The sequence below is a fragment of the Mytilus galloprovincialis genome, chromosome 9 (genome assembly GCF_965363235.1).
Source record: "Mytilus galloprovincialis chromosome 9, xbMytGall1.hap1.1, whole genome shotgun sequence".
Taxonomy (NCBI): Eukaryota; Metazoa; Mollusca; class Bivalvia; order Mytilida; family Mytilidae; genus Mytilus; species Mytilus galloprovincialis.
This window is the reverse complement of record NC_134846.1, coordinates 3,147,441-3,163,622: the sequence shown is the minus strand read 5'-3', so window position 1 is coordinate 3,163,622 and position 16,182 is coordinate 3,147,441. Positions and strand designations below refer to the sequence as shown.

The following is a 16,182-nucleotide window of genomic DNA, read 5'->3' as shown; positions in this document are numbered from 1 at the left end:
GGTAAAGACATTTTAGGATTTCATTTTATTTCTTCAAATCCATCATGAATAAGTGCTTTTTGTCGTTTGAACTGGGTCTGTGATATAAAAGCCTCCTATAACTTTAGTATATTTATTGTTGCTTATTCTCCAACTATTTCCACAATTATCAGGTATAATTCAAGCAATGTTAATAGTTATCAAAGGTACCAGGATTATAATTACGGAGTGTCTATTCGTCCGGCTAGCCGGACGAATAGTTAAAAATCTCTATTCGTCCGGCCATCCGTCTGCGCATGTGCAAATCTTCAATATCAATCAAAGTGTCATGTGACGTGGAAAGTGTCCAGATGAGGTGTCGGATAACAAACGCGCGTATGCAATGGACGTTTTGAGAATCGGAGATCGTGATTTATATTTAAAGATGTCATAAAGAAAGCAAGAGAGAATGTTATTTGCTTTTAACGAATTTCTATAGGAGTGATTCAAGAACAATAGCGTATACATGTTAACTGTGAGGAATAAGCCTGAAATCAAAGTGAAATTGATGATTTCATGATCCCCAATTTACCTTATGGAGGCAAAACGATGATTCGGAAAAAATACTATATTAAACTTGCTTGGATGCATTATTTGTAAGTTATACTACAACGAAGATCTATCAACATGCACTGCTGATATGCCTGGACTGGGAATATGACACCAGGGTTGGGGTATCCCCCCTTTTTTCTGTTGTATCATATATATATTTGTTTTCTAAAAAATCTATCGAAAACACAATCCTACTTTTGGGGACAGGTTACACGTGCCTATCTTTTTCTCTGATTTCCTATGAATTAGAAATCGCAGAACAATTTAAATGAAGAATCGTGCATAATCATTTGAGGACCTTACTTTAACCAAACTTCACAACAACAATACATTTAGGATCTTTTAGAATCATAGATGTTTAAAGAAGCCAATAATCATTTGCCCGACTATTTACCTTATAAGAAATTCATAGGCAGAACAACAAAAGAGAGAATAATGTGTGCCCCCCTAAACCCCCTCCCCAAATTCCTTTAAAAAAATCTAAATCAAATGTAAAGTTTAGTTTTTTTTATTAGAATGAGTTCTTTTCATAAAACGATGAAAGACAATATATTTAAAAACTACTTATGCTTGATCTATCTCCTTCAAAACACATGTTATATAATGTCTTCATCATTATATTTTGGCCGGACAAATAGCGAAAAACCGTAAAAATGCTATTTGTCCGGCTTGCCGGATGAATAGACATTTTTGACTATTTGTCCGGCTAGCCGGACGAATAGCCACTGCCTTATAATTAAGTACGCCAGACGCTCGTTTCGTCTACATAAGACTCATCATTGACGCTCATATCAAAATACAATGAAGTTATAAAGCCAAACAAGTACAAAGTTTAAGAGAATTGAGGATCCAAAATTCCAAAATATTGTGCCAAATACGGCTAAGGTAATCTATGCCTGGGATAAGAAAATCCTTACTTTTTTGAAAAATTTTAAGTTTTGTAAACAGTAAATTTATAATATCTTCAAATTAACTCTTCATGTATCAAATACATTGCATGTTATACCAAAAAAAACCTGAAATTGTTCTGATGTATTCTACAACCTCCAAGCTCAATTTTACAAAAAGGGAATAGAATTGTAATCATGATGATTTTTCAACAAACATATCTTACCTTTTAACTTAAGGAACATTTCTGTCGATATCCTGACGGAATTTGCAACAACACTGTAGTTAAATGCTAATTATGTAGTGATATTTAAACAACCATCTTTTACATGAATTTACAAAGGACAGGAAAACCGAAAAACTTCCTCAACTTTTGTTAGTTAGTTTTTCAATTGTGTGTATGTTCTCAATTTTACACTTGTCTTTACAATTCAAGAAGGAAAAACAATGTGACATACAGTTTTCCACAAGATAAAAATAAACTGTGTCGCCTTATATAAAGAAAAATGTACAACAACACAAATTCTTTTTATGTATGGATTATAACATACACAAAAATTCAAAATATGTTTTACCAATTGTCTAGTTTATGTATATCAAGATAGTTGCGTGTTAAAAAAATAAAACGTTCAGTAAATATATATATATATAATATAATTGTGCTTGACCTGAACATTAATCTAGTTTAAACTTTGCGGTTTTTAATATACTATTTTTTGTTGAAATTTAAAATTTATCATGTTTATATCTGTTAAGTTCAAAATGATATAAAAAATGTATTGATCAATATCAACTACTTTGAATTCATAATTTAAATAGAGAGACAAAAAATAAATAACAAATGGACTCTTAAACTGAACATAACCTGACAATGTCATGATAAAAAAAAATAAGAAAAAGACGAACAGACAATTGACGCTGCACATAATACAACACAGAAAATCAAATACCGAGCAAATTAAATCCAACCAAAAACTGAGGTGATTGCAAGTGATCGGGAAGGGAAATCATATCCCTGCTCCACCTGTAGCACCCCGTCGTGTTGCTCATAAAGAACAAATCCAGTGATAAGTCTTATTTGGTAGGTTAAAGTTTAGTTAATCTACAAAACAATCCATACAATTTAAATTTTACATAATGAAAGAAAATACGAACGTTAGGTTATCAGCTAATATAACCACAATTTCTGCGTTCACTTCCATAATCATCAAATTGAGAATGGAAATGGGGAATGATGTGTCAAAGAGACAACAACCTGACCATAGAACAGACATTAGCAGAAGGTCACCAACAGGTCTTCAATGCAGCGAGAAATTCCCGCACCCGGAGGCGTCCTTCAGCTGCCCCCTAAACAAATATATATATATATATTATATATATATACAAGTTCAGTGATAATGAACGCGATACTAAACTCCAAATTGTACACAAGAAACTAAAATTAAAAATAATATAAGACTAACAAAGGCCAGAGGCTCCTGACTTGGGACAGGCTCAAAAATGCGGCGGGGTTAAACATGTTTATGATATCTCAACCCTCCCCCTATACCTCTAGCCAATGTAGAAAAGTAAACGCATAACAATACGCACATTAAAATTCAGTTCAAGAGAAGTCACACTGTTTGACATCTAACGGACTGGCAGTGTAAGGACTCGAAAATGTAAGACATCCTATTTTCTGAAGTAGGTCAAACGTATATCTACACTATATAGGAAAGGCACATGAGATAAAATAGTCAACTTCACGTCAGAAAAATCAAATTTCAGTTATTCAAACTTAATGTATTACCAATACAGAACTATGACCTCTTAAGGTGAACTACATTGTAGGTGACAAAACCCAAGTATTTTTAGAACTACTGTCAATAGGGAACGATATACCGGGGTAAGCTGTTATTTTCCTAGGATCTTTCTTGAAATAAATATCGGACAGTACAGATTAAAGATTTGTTTACCTATGTGTAGCTAGTCATTTTCTATAAAGAACAATTTCATTGCGGTCTTTTTTTTTTAATGTGATGGAGGAAAACGAAATGTTTCTTGTAAAAAATATTGAATAAATCAGGAATATATCAAATGTACCATGTCACTGTGTTGTAGAACAATGCCCGGAATAGATATTGATTCCTACAGTAAGAAAAAAAACTAGGGGATACCAAAAAGGGCAGATAGTAATAATGAAAAGACAGATCATGGCTGAAAGACATTAGAAAGAAATGATTAACGCGAAATGTAGAGTGAATAACTGCATAATACGAGGTTCCACTGGTAAGCCCTGGTATGTTCAGTTCCTTGTCAAGTAGTGTAACCCGTAGTGGTAATAGGTTCGCTACACATATGCCCAATCGTGACCGTTAATTGAGTTCTAAACTCTCGTTTTTTATTTATTATTTGTTTTTTATTAATTATTTGACAACCTTTTAAAGGATGTATATATGTAAATTATAATAATATTAACCTTGACATGTTCGATACATGTACACATGCTACTACATAAAACAGAAGATCATAAGATGTTATGATTTTATCCTACTATTAAGCAATTCTTTGTAAAATAGATATATCTACACAACAACCTTAATTTCAACATTATACATGCACAAGTACGTGATTCTGAAGTGTCTTCGCGAAAGATTACATTGTACAATATACATATACGTGTTCATCTATAAGTTTAAGATCACCAATAACCGGACTTACCGATCGGGATTAAATAATAGTTTTAATATTGTAGATAAACAAATTTTGATGGACAGAATTCAAATAAAATGTGTTGTGATGGGAGACATGTAAGTATTGTGGATAAAGCATCATAACTTTAACTTTTTCCATTGCAAACGCCATTTTTGAGGCAGTCTTTGCATGCTGTATTATGAGTTTTTTTTCAATTAAGATTCATTGAGACATTAATTAACTAACAAACACAAGAGGAAGATAATACATTAGAGTAAAGTCTACATCCCATGTCGTCATGATAATCAAATATGTGGTCGCTTGTGCGGTATTTCTTCTGATCTAAGTATCTTATTTCCTCTGATCTAAGTATTTTGACGTCCTGACACTTCAATATGTGGTCGTTTGACAAACCTTTCTGCAGGCCTACAATGCATCTGTGTCCTGTGACGTCATGACATTATTTGTTTATTTAGATATTATGTGTCCTTTCAATAAAATAGACTAGCCTTTTAGTAAGCTTACGAGATTGGAACAAGCTCATATATTTGTATGCGGCTGGGCACCATACCCCAATCAGAGGCCGTTGTGTAACAACACATCATTATAAAAGACTAGTTGTTACACTAATTTGAAAACGACTCGCTTGCAACCGACTACATCAACACACAACAAATATTTCAATTAAACAACACATAGCAAAATAAAAATCATAGCTGTATTTTACCGTTCGTTTGGCGCTTAAGATTTTCTTACTTATTTCAGGACCCCCAAAATAATAAAAAAAAAATGAATTACTGAATACTTATAATATTGGTTTTTCTTTTCTTATATACTTAACCGTTTGTTTGGCATTTAATATTTCCTTACTTATTGGAGGACCCCTCGAGCCCCTCCCCCCCCCCCCAAAAAAAAAGCCATAAAATAACTGATTACTTATAATATTAGTTTGCATACAATTTGTACAAAATGACTACATTATACCTGTATTTTAGAAAGGTTGGGAAGACATCATTGATAATGTCGTATGCCTATAACATGTTCCAGGAAGAAGATATTCCTCTCGTGTAAGTCTATTGTAGAATCATTTGTATATTTGTTTGATTTTTTTTTAAAGTTTGTTTACACAGGGTTTGACTGCTGAATCCCAAACAATGTCACATTAACCTATAAAGTCTATTTTAGCTGCCCATCAAATTCTTCAATTTAATGGCATTATAAACAATATATACGTCATTCGGCAATCCTCGGTAGAATCCGGTACTCTCCTTCTTAGATGAGGGTACGGAATCGGCCGAGTTGAGACGAATTGCGAATACGTTTGAGGTTAAGCTAGCTATAAAACTAGTTTTTTTTCCAAAAAAGATATTTTCAGCATAATGTTTGCGCTCGCTATACATCTTCACGAGAGCAGATATCAAAGAGAAACAATCAAAGATAGCTGATACAGCAGGATGAGTTAAATAAATTAACAAAATATTGGAACTACCATAATGATTTCCTCGTTATTTTTTGTACTCAAAAATAAAGCGTTTGGATGTTCTCGATGTCATTAAATATAGATCTAGGTACTGATATACCAATAAATAAATTATCATTAGAAAGAGGATATCCTCATTAGTTAAAACTAATTTGCATAACGTTCCTCACAAGTTTAAAACGCATTGAATGATAAAGTCATGAAAATATCATATCAACAAACACAAATATACAATAAAATAAATGAACTAGTCGGGAATGCACAATACTTTTCAAAGCTCGATAATTGAAATACAGTTTCTTTAATAAATTTCAGATTTGATTTTAAAACAACTGTTACGGAGAATGACAAACCAGTAGACCTCGTGTTATGGGACACGTGTGGTAATGCGAATTATAACAAGCTACGACCAGTTTCCCTCCCCGACACGGTAAGTTTATACTATGCGTTTAGAAATACCTTCAGTCCTCCGATTTTTGTTATTGTATTATGTATTAACAAGTCATTGGTCGTTTAGTATTTCATCAAAAAAGTTCAATTTAACCAAATTACATCGCGCGTAAAATTGAGGCGCATGATACAAAAAAAGGACATCAGTTCAGAGTCACTAGTATTAACAACTCTCAGTAAAGACCTCGAAATGAAACGCATCTCCAAGAAGCACCAAAAACAAAAGACTGAACAACACAATTTCCACCCCAAAAAACTAGGTTTTAGTTTCAGATGGTCCAAAAGTGTACTAAGCAGGTCCATTACTGACAAACATGATGATGTTAATATATTTTGAAATTTTTTATGGAGTTCGATTTCAGTTGGGTTAGCTATTTAATAATTTGCACAATGCTTTTTTGTTTATATCTTCAAATATGTACACAAAAGTACACTAGTATTCTGATCAGTTATCAGCATCTGGAACGATGGACATTTGTCCTATGGAGTAGTGTTTTTTTTTTTCCCTTTAATTTTGATGTCCAAATTTAATTATGATTCTTCAATATTCGAAACGTTAAATTGAGAATAGAAATAAGAAAAAAAAGCAATAATATCTTTCCCTAAAAATGATGGATTAAAAGTACAAACTATGCATAGTTGCTTTGATCTTTAAGAAGAGAAAATTGCAACGCAATATTCACGCTGCGTGACGTAAAGTGTTTATAATTATAAAAAGTAAAATGAAATAACATAAAACGGTTATAACTGGATATAGATCATATTGACAGTCCTAGGATAGATACATTCATGTACATGTATATGCACGCATGATTTAAATACAAAAGCTCGTTGATTATTCAATTCAGACTGCGTCATTCCTTATATGTTTGAAATGTTGTGTTTTTGTTTTCATAAAAAAACAAAACAAAAAAAAAGTATAATGAAGAGTCTCATTGACACTCATTCCACATTTTCTTATATCTATATGAGACGTCTGGGTATTGAGATGTTACTTTGATGCCTGCTCGTTTGTGTTTTCATTTGTTACTTTTAAAATAGACGTGTTTTTTCATACACAATATTCTTGATATATATTATCTTTATCAATTATTTAAGGATGTCTTTCTGCTTTGTTTTTCCCTGGATGATCCAGACAGCTTTGCATTTATTGAGGAAAATGTGAGTAGTTACAGAACGGGTTGATATTATTAGACCAAAGCAAATTTGTTTGAAAGATTGTTGTTTGCCTAACGTCCAATGATAAATAGTTCATACATATAGAGGACAATGTAAAGTAAGAAACTTGAAAGTAAAATGATTATTTCAGAAAAATATTAGTTAATACAACATTCAACATCATTAAAAGCAAATAAAAAAAAATAGAAAAAAATAGAAAGCATCAATACAATATGGGAGTGAGCTGTCATTTTAATGTATCCTTCATTTCATCCAGGATGCAAAGATATTTTGAAAAAAATGTTTAAGTTCGTATTTTACTATCCAGAAACTAATTAGTTATTATATCGTATTGCACTATTAGTGGAAAAGCGAGTCCAGCATTTTATGAAGAAGCTAGTTGATGCATTAGCGTTTGCAACAGGGGGACACGACTAATGTCTTAATGGGATATAAACGTAGTATGACCCTTCCAGAGCACATGTAGTCAACCCCATTTTATTTGCGGAAAAAGGGAGAGCTCTTCGGTTTTTTTAAAGATAGTGTATTGGCCAGTGCAAATATTTTTATTCCTCTCTTTTTTTTTTTCATAATTTATCTTTATTTCAGTGTTTCCCGGATATCAAGCGTCTCTGTCCAAATGCATTAATTTTGCTTGTTGGTACTAAAAAAGATTTGATAGATGTTTGTCAGAACGAACAGGAAACAAGGAAGAAAGACACAGGCAACTCATATGCTTATGAGCACGGAATAAACCTGGCAGAACGGATTCAAGCTGTGAAATATATTGAGTGTTCTTCAAAAACAGGAGAAGGAATAAAATCAGTGCTACAAGAAGCAATCAAATGTATATTTAATAAGACAAAACGATTCAAAGAAAATATTTCAACGTGTAATGTTTTGTAGTTGCTTCGTTCAATGTGTTGTCCTGTGATAAGTGTTTGTTCTTTAGTCCTATTTCATCAGATAGTTTTTTTTTTATACTTAGATAAAATGAAAACTTTTCAATGCCTTTTTCAAAAATATAATAAAAGTATAGGTCACCCTGCTATTTTTCAAGCTACAAGTCGTGCAAAATTGCCAAAATTTGTAAAGATTGTTCATGAATTCGAAAAAAAACCATTTATGTGAATTAAAAGAAATCCATGAGATGGAATTTTAAAATAAAATATAAGAATATAGGTTTTGTAATATGCTTTAAGAAAATAAAAAAATAAAATATGGTGTCACCGAACTTGTTTTCTTGCGGCAAGTTAAAATTGAAAATTTCCCTATCATTCCATTATACAAATTTTACCATGAGAGTTATCTCTGACTCCTTAAATTGTCAGAATTAGGCCGATGTACAATCCAAGATGGCGGTAAACAGTGAATCTACCTTAATTTCACCAGTTTGTATGTACATTATACATAATTTTATACTGAAAAGAGTTCAATATTTTTATTGTATTTATTTTCAAACCTCATTTGTTCAACGCTAGCTAATCTACACGACACGAATCAACACTAAAAGTCACTGATCATTTATCTTTTTATATAGGATATAACTGGGTTTTTCTTCAATAAACTGCTTGATACCAAAGAAGGATATATGATAAAATTTATTGTTTGGCTGCTAATATAATAAAAATAGTAATCTCATTCCGGCCGTTCAAAAGTATATTGATTTTGTAATATACTAAACGGTAAATGTTTTACTGGAAATTTTATGACATGTCACTTTGATCGATTGATATACTGTTGGTGGCTTAACGTTCAGTGGCAAATATTTAATGCGTGTCCAAGACACGATATAAATACAGTCTATACTACTAAAGGAAGAGAACAATTTTATTAAGCCGCAACTCCTTTGAAACCATACAAAGTCGAATATGACATATAGATAAAATTGAGAAAGGAAATGGGGAATGTGTCAAAGCGACAACAACCCGACCATAGAGCAGACAACAGCCGAAGGCCAACAATGGGTCTTCAATGTAGCGAGAAACTCCCGCACCCGTAGGCGTCCTTCAGCTGGCCTCTTAAAAAATATGTATACTAGTACAGTGATAATGGACGTCATACTAAACTCCGAATTATACACAAGAAACTAAAAATTAAAAATCATACAAGACTAACAAAGGCACCGTCAACTACGGAAATAGTGTATAACCACCGGACTACATTAAAATTTACATAGGGGATGATTGCAGTTTAAACTTAACATACATATTTATTGTTAACTTCATAAACTCCGTGTTAAACTCGAGTGATAAATTTTAAATACGACATAAATTTTGGAAATAGTAAATAAGTGTTTCTGATTTTCTTTTATTTTGATAATATTTTGTACAAACATACATGCACGACGTACTCATTCATGATTTTTTTTTAAAGCGGATATTCCTATATAGTAATGCGCTAGCTCAATAACTCAGTAATGTTGTCGATTTTAACAAACTATCAACAGGTTAAATCACTACGATTTGACTTACGACTGCCTGTTAACACTTGTAAGTTTACGATCAAACTTGCGATAAAATTCGATTTACGATAGTTTATGAAACGGTCAAAAACTTACAATTTTACGTACGACCGACGTACAATCTAAGATTGTCGTACGATTTTTGTGAAACGATGGCCTGGTACTGTTTTAGTATGGTGTTTAGTTTAACCAATCTTTTGATTTACAAAATGTTGGGAAATATTTAACACTTATTTGATCCTATCGACGAGGAAAAATACAATAGATTACACATAAGTCCTAAATAAATACGTGAATTAAACCAACTTATTATGCCCAACCTAGATGCATTATATTTTGAGTTTGTGCGGCCGTTCTCTCGTTCGTCCGTCCGTCCGTCCGTCCGCTCGTCCGTCGACTGTAACACTAGTAGTTAAAGTATCTTCATGTTAAAAAAAATCAGTTTAAAGTGTTTTTGGTCAAGGTAGTTTTTGATGAAGTTGAAGTTCAATCAACTTTAAACTAAGTACACATGTTCCCTATATAATGATCTTACAAATGGCAATGCCAACTCAGAGTTTTGACCCCGATTATACGGTTCACTGAACATATAAAATGATAGTGCAACTGTGCCATCCGTGTTTTATGAACACATTTTTATATTAAGAGGTGTGTTATTTCAATTGGTTATATGATGACAGGCTAAAATTAATTGCAAAGTAAAATTGCCACAAAGTAGCATAAAATGGGTACAACCGTCCTGTTGCTCATGTTATAACAAACCGGTAATTACGGTAAATAGGCTAACTCGGTAGGTCACATTCGTGAAAAGGAAACGGGATTGTAGCTATGACATAAAGAACATATCTGATATCATATGTGAAACAGATATTCCATAACGGTCAACCAACTACAGATGATGTCCGTTAAATTTAGGAAGGGATGATTTCAACTTCACCATTTGGAACTCTAGGTTAAAAAACTTCCTAGTGAGCGGCTATAACCTATCAAATAAATCATAACAGGAATACAAGCCCGGTAATATCGTATCAATCGGGAGATATATACTCCGTCAGCAGGCTTTGCTGGAATGTTTTTGCATAGAAATTGAGGTTCACAATTGGAAAGCTGAAATCATCTCTTATGTCGTAAAGTTTTGTTTCCAACTAGTCAATGTCTAGATGCAAGTCAAGATATGAGACACACTTAACTGTATCTGTTGTATCCTTTATCTCTAGTTCGATGAGATAGATGCGTTAAAAAAAAGTTAAATCACAAAAAAAATGAACTCCGAGGAAAATTTAAAACGGAAAGTCCCTAAACAAATGGCAAAATCAAATGGCAAAATCAAAATATAAACACATCAAACGAATGGACAACAACTGTCATATTCCTGACTTGGTACAGGCATTTTCAAATATACAAAATGGTGGATTGAACCTGTTTTTATTGCGCTAACCCTCTCACTTGTATGACAGTCGCATCCAATTCCATTATATTTACAACGATGCGTGAACAAAACAGACATACTAGGTAAAATTGTCAAAATAGGGGTACAGCAATCATCACCGTGTCGCAACCTACTCACCAAATTTTGAATCATTTAGTGAGAGATCATCATCTGTATAGCGGAAAATCAATATGAATATCAAAATATGTAATCCTTAATGACCTGACAACAGTATCGTATCTATATCCTCTCCGAATAATTAGAAATACGAAGATCTGGTATGACTGCCAATGAGACCATTATAGGTCAAGTTACGGCTTTCAATAGGTAGCCATGACTCGCACCGAACAGCAAGCTATAAAGGGCCCTAAAAATTACTAGCGTAAAACCATTCGAACGGGAAAAGCAACAGTCTAATCTTTATAAAAAGTATGGTCAAAGGTTTGGTTAGATTTTGAGGTGAATGCCGACATTTTTGTGCTTTGTAAAGAATTTTGCCATAAAATATTGGATGTGATATACCTGAACGTATAAGATGTTTTGTTTACTGTTGTTTGTTTATTGTTTTTTCCTTTTGTTTTGTGCCATTGCGTAATCGGTTAATTTTTAACTAATGAATTTGAATTCCACTTTGAATGTATCTTTCGCGATTGGCATTATCGCTGGTAAATTGATGATAGGTAGTTTTGAAGTTTTTTGACGGTCAATATTAAAAATAAAAATTTGAAAGTAATAAAAAAACACACGAAGACCATTGAAGTTCAGTTCCGTACTACACTTTTTACAATTGTAATATATATATAATTGAATGATTTTTTTTTATTTACGCGGTTCTGTTTTTATCAAGCAACCACATAAATTTAATTTAAAAAACATGAAGAGTGCGATTTCTTTATTCTCAATCATCGGCAACAATTAATTTCAAACTTACCTACTATTAATCTGATCTGACTTAGACGATCTGAGAAGTTTAACCTAGTTCGATTTTGGATCATGTTTGAACAATATATTAATTGAATTACAAATTTCATAATCAACACTTTTTTCATTGTTAAACCGACATTGTGAAACGTTTAACACATGTTTGAGATGTAGTCAATAGTGACATTTTAAGATACGGCTATGGATTTTGTTCCATCCGTCACAGAAATGTTCTTCAGCCATCCATATAGAAGATATTGACGGTACTTTTTGGTCCGTAAGACATAGGTAACTGGATCTGTTACATGATTTATCTAAAGAAAAACGTTGTCCCAGAACAAATTATATTAATTAAACAACACTTACATTTATAGTTGATGAATAACTGAGAAACGTTCAACCTAAATTTGAGCTTTAGTCGATATACACATTTTGAGATATGGCTGTCGAATTAGTTAAATCCGAAACAGTATTTTTCTTCAGACATTTACAACGAAGATATTGACGGTACTTCTTGATCCGTAAAACGTAAATAACTGGATCTATTACAGGATTTAACAACAGAAAAATGTTGTTGAAGATAATTGTGAGAGTACCTGGTATAGCAGATGTATTCCACATGTAAGAATAGAACACAAGCATACTTCGTGGTAGAACTGCCACTAAAGATACAGCAATTATCAAACCCAGTGTAACTGCATTTCTACGTGTTCTTCTAGCATTAGCTTTCTTCTTGGCGACCTGGCTCTCAGTCATACTACTTGTTGGAACAAAATTTATCAAACGAATCATCCTGTATACTACAACACCGTAACAAGAAATTATTGCAACAACAATACATAAGCAAGGTATGTCATGTGAAAATAACAACACCGTAGTAGTAGTGTTTTTAGGATCACATGGTACTGGTCCGTCGATTGTTGCCATACTAAATCGTAGCAAAGCAATGCAGTGACTTAGTATGAAATAAAGTAAAACACCTTTATTGCTGGATACCATGACCAGTATTCCTTTCTGTGTTGTAAATGTAGCATTCAGTCGTTCGATGCATATCAATAAAGTTTGTATAAGAGATGACATTACTGTTCCACCAATTAGATGTTGAATCATCAAACACTGGTATTGGAATGTTACGCCTTGAGAGTTCATAAAAACTAGAATATTGTGATAAATGAATTCCAGACCCAATGCGATGTCGCTGAGACTAAGGTACATTGACAATACTAAGAAACGGCTCTTCTTTAATTCATTTGAGGTAGTCGATACGTATATGGAACAACCATGGAACAATAACATTGTAGTCACAATTACAAAGTTTGCTATCTTTATACTTTGCCACATGTTTAGTTATTCCATGTACAACTATTGCATTCAAATGATATAAGCAGAAGTAAACGTAATAGATATCAGCGATTATATACCTCAAACCTAATGAATAGTCATAAAATGTCTTCTATAGACAACGTGATATTAATGAAATATTTATTTGTAGTTGATCTTTGGTTGGAGTTATTAAATTCATATGAAACTTTAAAAAAGAGGTTTTTATTACTAAATGTCTGGTTTTTAGCACAAAACTTATATATACATACACTTTTTTCTGAAGAAATTCTTGATTTTTTCAAATTTTGAAGCAAATTATTTTTTTTAATTGCTTGCTTCCAACCAACAATTCGCCGATATGTAATCCGTATGCATTTACCTCAGCGTGACCTTTCACGTAAAAATCCGGAAATCGTAATATGCAGGTGGGAAGGGGGAAACCAAATTGGTAAGGAGAGTCAACAAACGTAAACATCGCTCCGTCATTTAAAAAACTGCATAGTATTGCATATGTTATACACGTGCTTACCTGAATATTCGTGCTTCTTTGTTGATTGTTTACAAAGGTGACAATAGGTAAACTTCGGTTTCAAAACTAGACCATTAATAAGCTGTCATATTTTCACAACAACACTGACCAATCGAAATATTCTTTTGTCGATAACACGATATCGATACGTAAAAAATGATAAAATCGTGCACAGAAGGCTAAGATTAAGATATATGCATGCAATGATTCAAGAATTGAATTAACATTACTTTTCACCAGTCACTTGTTTCATATGACTTTAAGAATAATGAACGATTGTCCATTTTTCATTTATACAATTTCAAAAACTCATTTCACTTGGCTTAAAGAGGGGTAAAAGAGAAGCAAAAATTTTCCACGAAAATAATTTGGCGTTCAATATTTCTGATTAGTTTAGTATAGTTTTTATATAACATATTTATTGATAGTGGATTTGGAAACAAGTTTTGCAAGTTATATTAATCCTTTTCCATTTTGCGGGTGCGAGTGCTGCCTTGTAGCGACATTAGCCTGCTCTTTTTCGAAATCTAAGGGTGTCTTTAACGTGCAAGATATATGGTTCTCTCTGAACACGGGTCAGACATTTATCGTCCCCTTCCGACGGATTATCATCTTTTTCTAAAGACCATACTCGCAAATGGTGTCAAGGGAGAGTAAAAAATTCAGTCCCTGAAATTTTCATCCCGGACCGGGAATCGAACCAGGCAGAAACCTTAGTGTTAAATTAGCTGTTTTGCGGAAACTACATTTCCTTGATCTATCAAATCTCGGGCTTTTAACCATTAACTCCTCACACGTTTTGATATCGAAAGAAAATTCGATAATGAACTAGGCGTATGTAAAAAAAGAAAGAAAAACACTATTTGATAGGTATCGGCAATAACCATGAATTACTTTTCCGTAGAGTTTGACAGCTAAGCAAAAGTGTGATCAAATGGCTTACATGTCACTTACAAGAAATATCTTATGTTTTTCTACCCAAAGTCAGGATTGCTTTATCCGTACTTAGCACAACATTTTGGAACTTTCGGTTCAAATGCTCTACAACCATATTTGATTTTGATTTCGAATCGTTTTGATTTGTGCCCAAATGATGAATATTTTATAATAAGACAGAATGTGGGTCTGGCTAGCGTTTCACGAAACATCGTAAAATTTTACGAGTGTTTCACAAAGCCTTTAAGGTGATCACAAACGTAAAGTAAACATTACGTAAACTTTCAATTACAAAGGAAAATAGGTTATTTCTTTGCCAGCCGCGTTCATATCAAATAAAATAATACTTCTTTCAAGACTAGGAAGAAAATTCATATCATCGTAGTTTGAAATTTTTATCAGTCGTTTATTCGTGTATCGTAAATAGGTTCTGTAAGGTTAGCATAGTAAATGTCCCGTCTAGTTTTGAGATATGTTTTTCCTTTGGTTCTATTAGAAATATTGGCTGATGTTTTTTTCGTTTTTTTCCAAGTGCAGTATGTTGAAAAATGATGATGTCATATAAAAAAAGCCTAGAAAAATCCAATGGGACTTCTTGAATCCAAATCATGATGAATTTCTAAATTGTTGACACAAAATTATAAGTACCTTCAAATGTTAAAAGTGACCTGGAATAACATTCGTTAAGCATTGTGCTAGTTTCAATAATGCGTTCAAGGCTTTTATTAAAGAGGAATATACTGTAGTAATGGTTCTGGCAAGACAACATTAATGCCTTAAACATGAATAAGATATTCATATTTTCATTAAAATTTCATCACTTGGCGTCCGTCGTCTGTCGTCTGTCGTCCGTTGTCGTCCGTTAACTTTTACAAAAATCTTCTCATCTGAAACTACTAGGCCACATTCAACCAAACTTGGCCACAATCATCACTAAGGTATCTTGTTAAAAACATGTGTCTGATGACCCTGCCTGCCAACCAACATCGCAGAAATGTCTAAAAATAAAACTTAAGGAAAAAGGCAATTTTTGACTTATATCTCTGAAACTAAAGCACAAGTATAACTGTTGCAATATTTCATGCATCAATTGTAATTAAAAAAATCAGGTGAGCGATACAGGCTCCTAGTTTATAATGCTATTCATTTGCTACTGTATCATCCAAAAATATGGTCCTCAGAAAATAAAAACAAGAGGCTCTAAAGAGTTTTTGTCGCTCACATATTATTGAATATGGATTTTATACACCCTCTACGGTCCATAGGTAGTCAGACGTGAACCGTATAACACATTTATCGCACGTGAGATTTCCCTGCAGCATTTTGTAGAAAAAAATAAACATTGAAATACAACAAGACCA

General features: G+C 32.8%; 1 protein-coding gene across 2 annotated transcripts; it reads left to right on the top strand.

Moving 5' to 3' along the window:
* The first annotated feature begins 3,951 nt into the window (after positions 1 to 3,951).
* On the top strand, positions 3,952 to 8,446 carry LOC143046588 (ras-related protein Rac2-like). Of its 2 annotated transcripts, none has more exons than XM_076219741.1 (5): positions 3,952 to 4,247; positions 5,127 to 5,198; positions 5,927 to 6,041; positions 7,160 to 7,222; positions 7,829 to 8,446. In XM_076219741.1, the coding sequence occupies exons 1-5, from the start codon at positions 4,054 to 4,056 to the stop codon at positions 8,123 to 8,125; spliced, it is 741 nt and encodes a 246-aa protein (XP_076075856.1). In that variant the 5' UTR covers positions 3,952 to 4,053; the 3' UTR covers positions 8,126 to 8,446. The 2 variants fall into 2 exon arrangements, with proteins under 2 accessions (XP_076075856.1, XP_076075857.1); XM_076219742.1 differs by having other exon boundaries at positions 4,025 to 4,247; positions 5,131 to 5,198.
* The last annotated feature ends 7,736 nt before the right edge of the window (positions 8,447 to 16,182 follow it).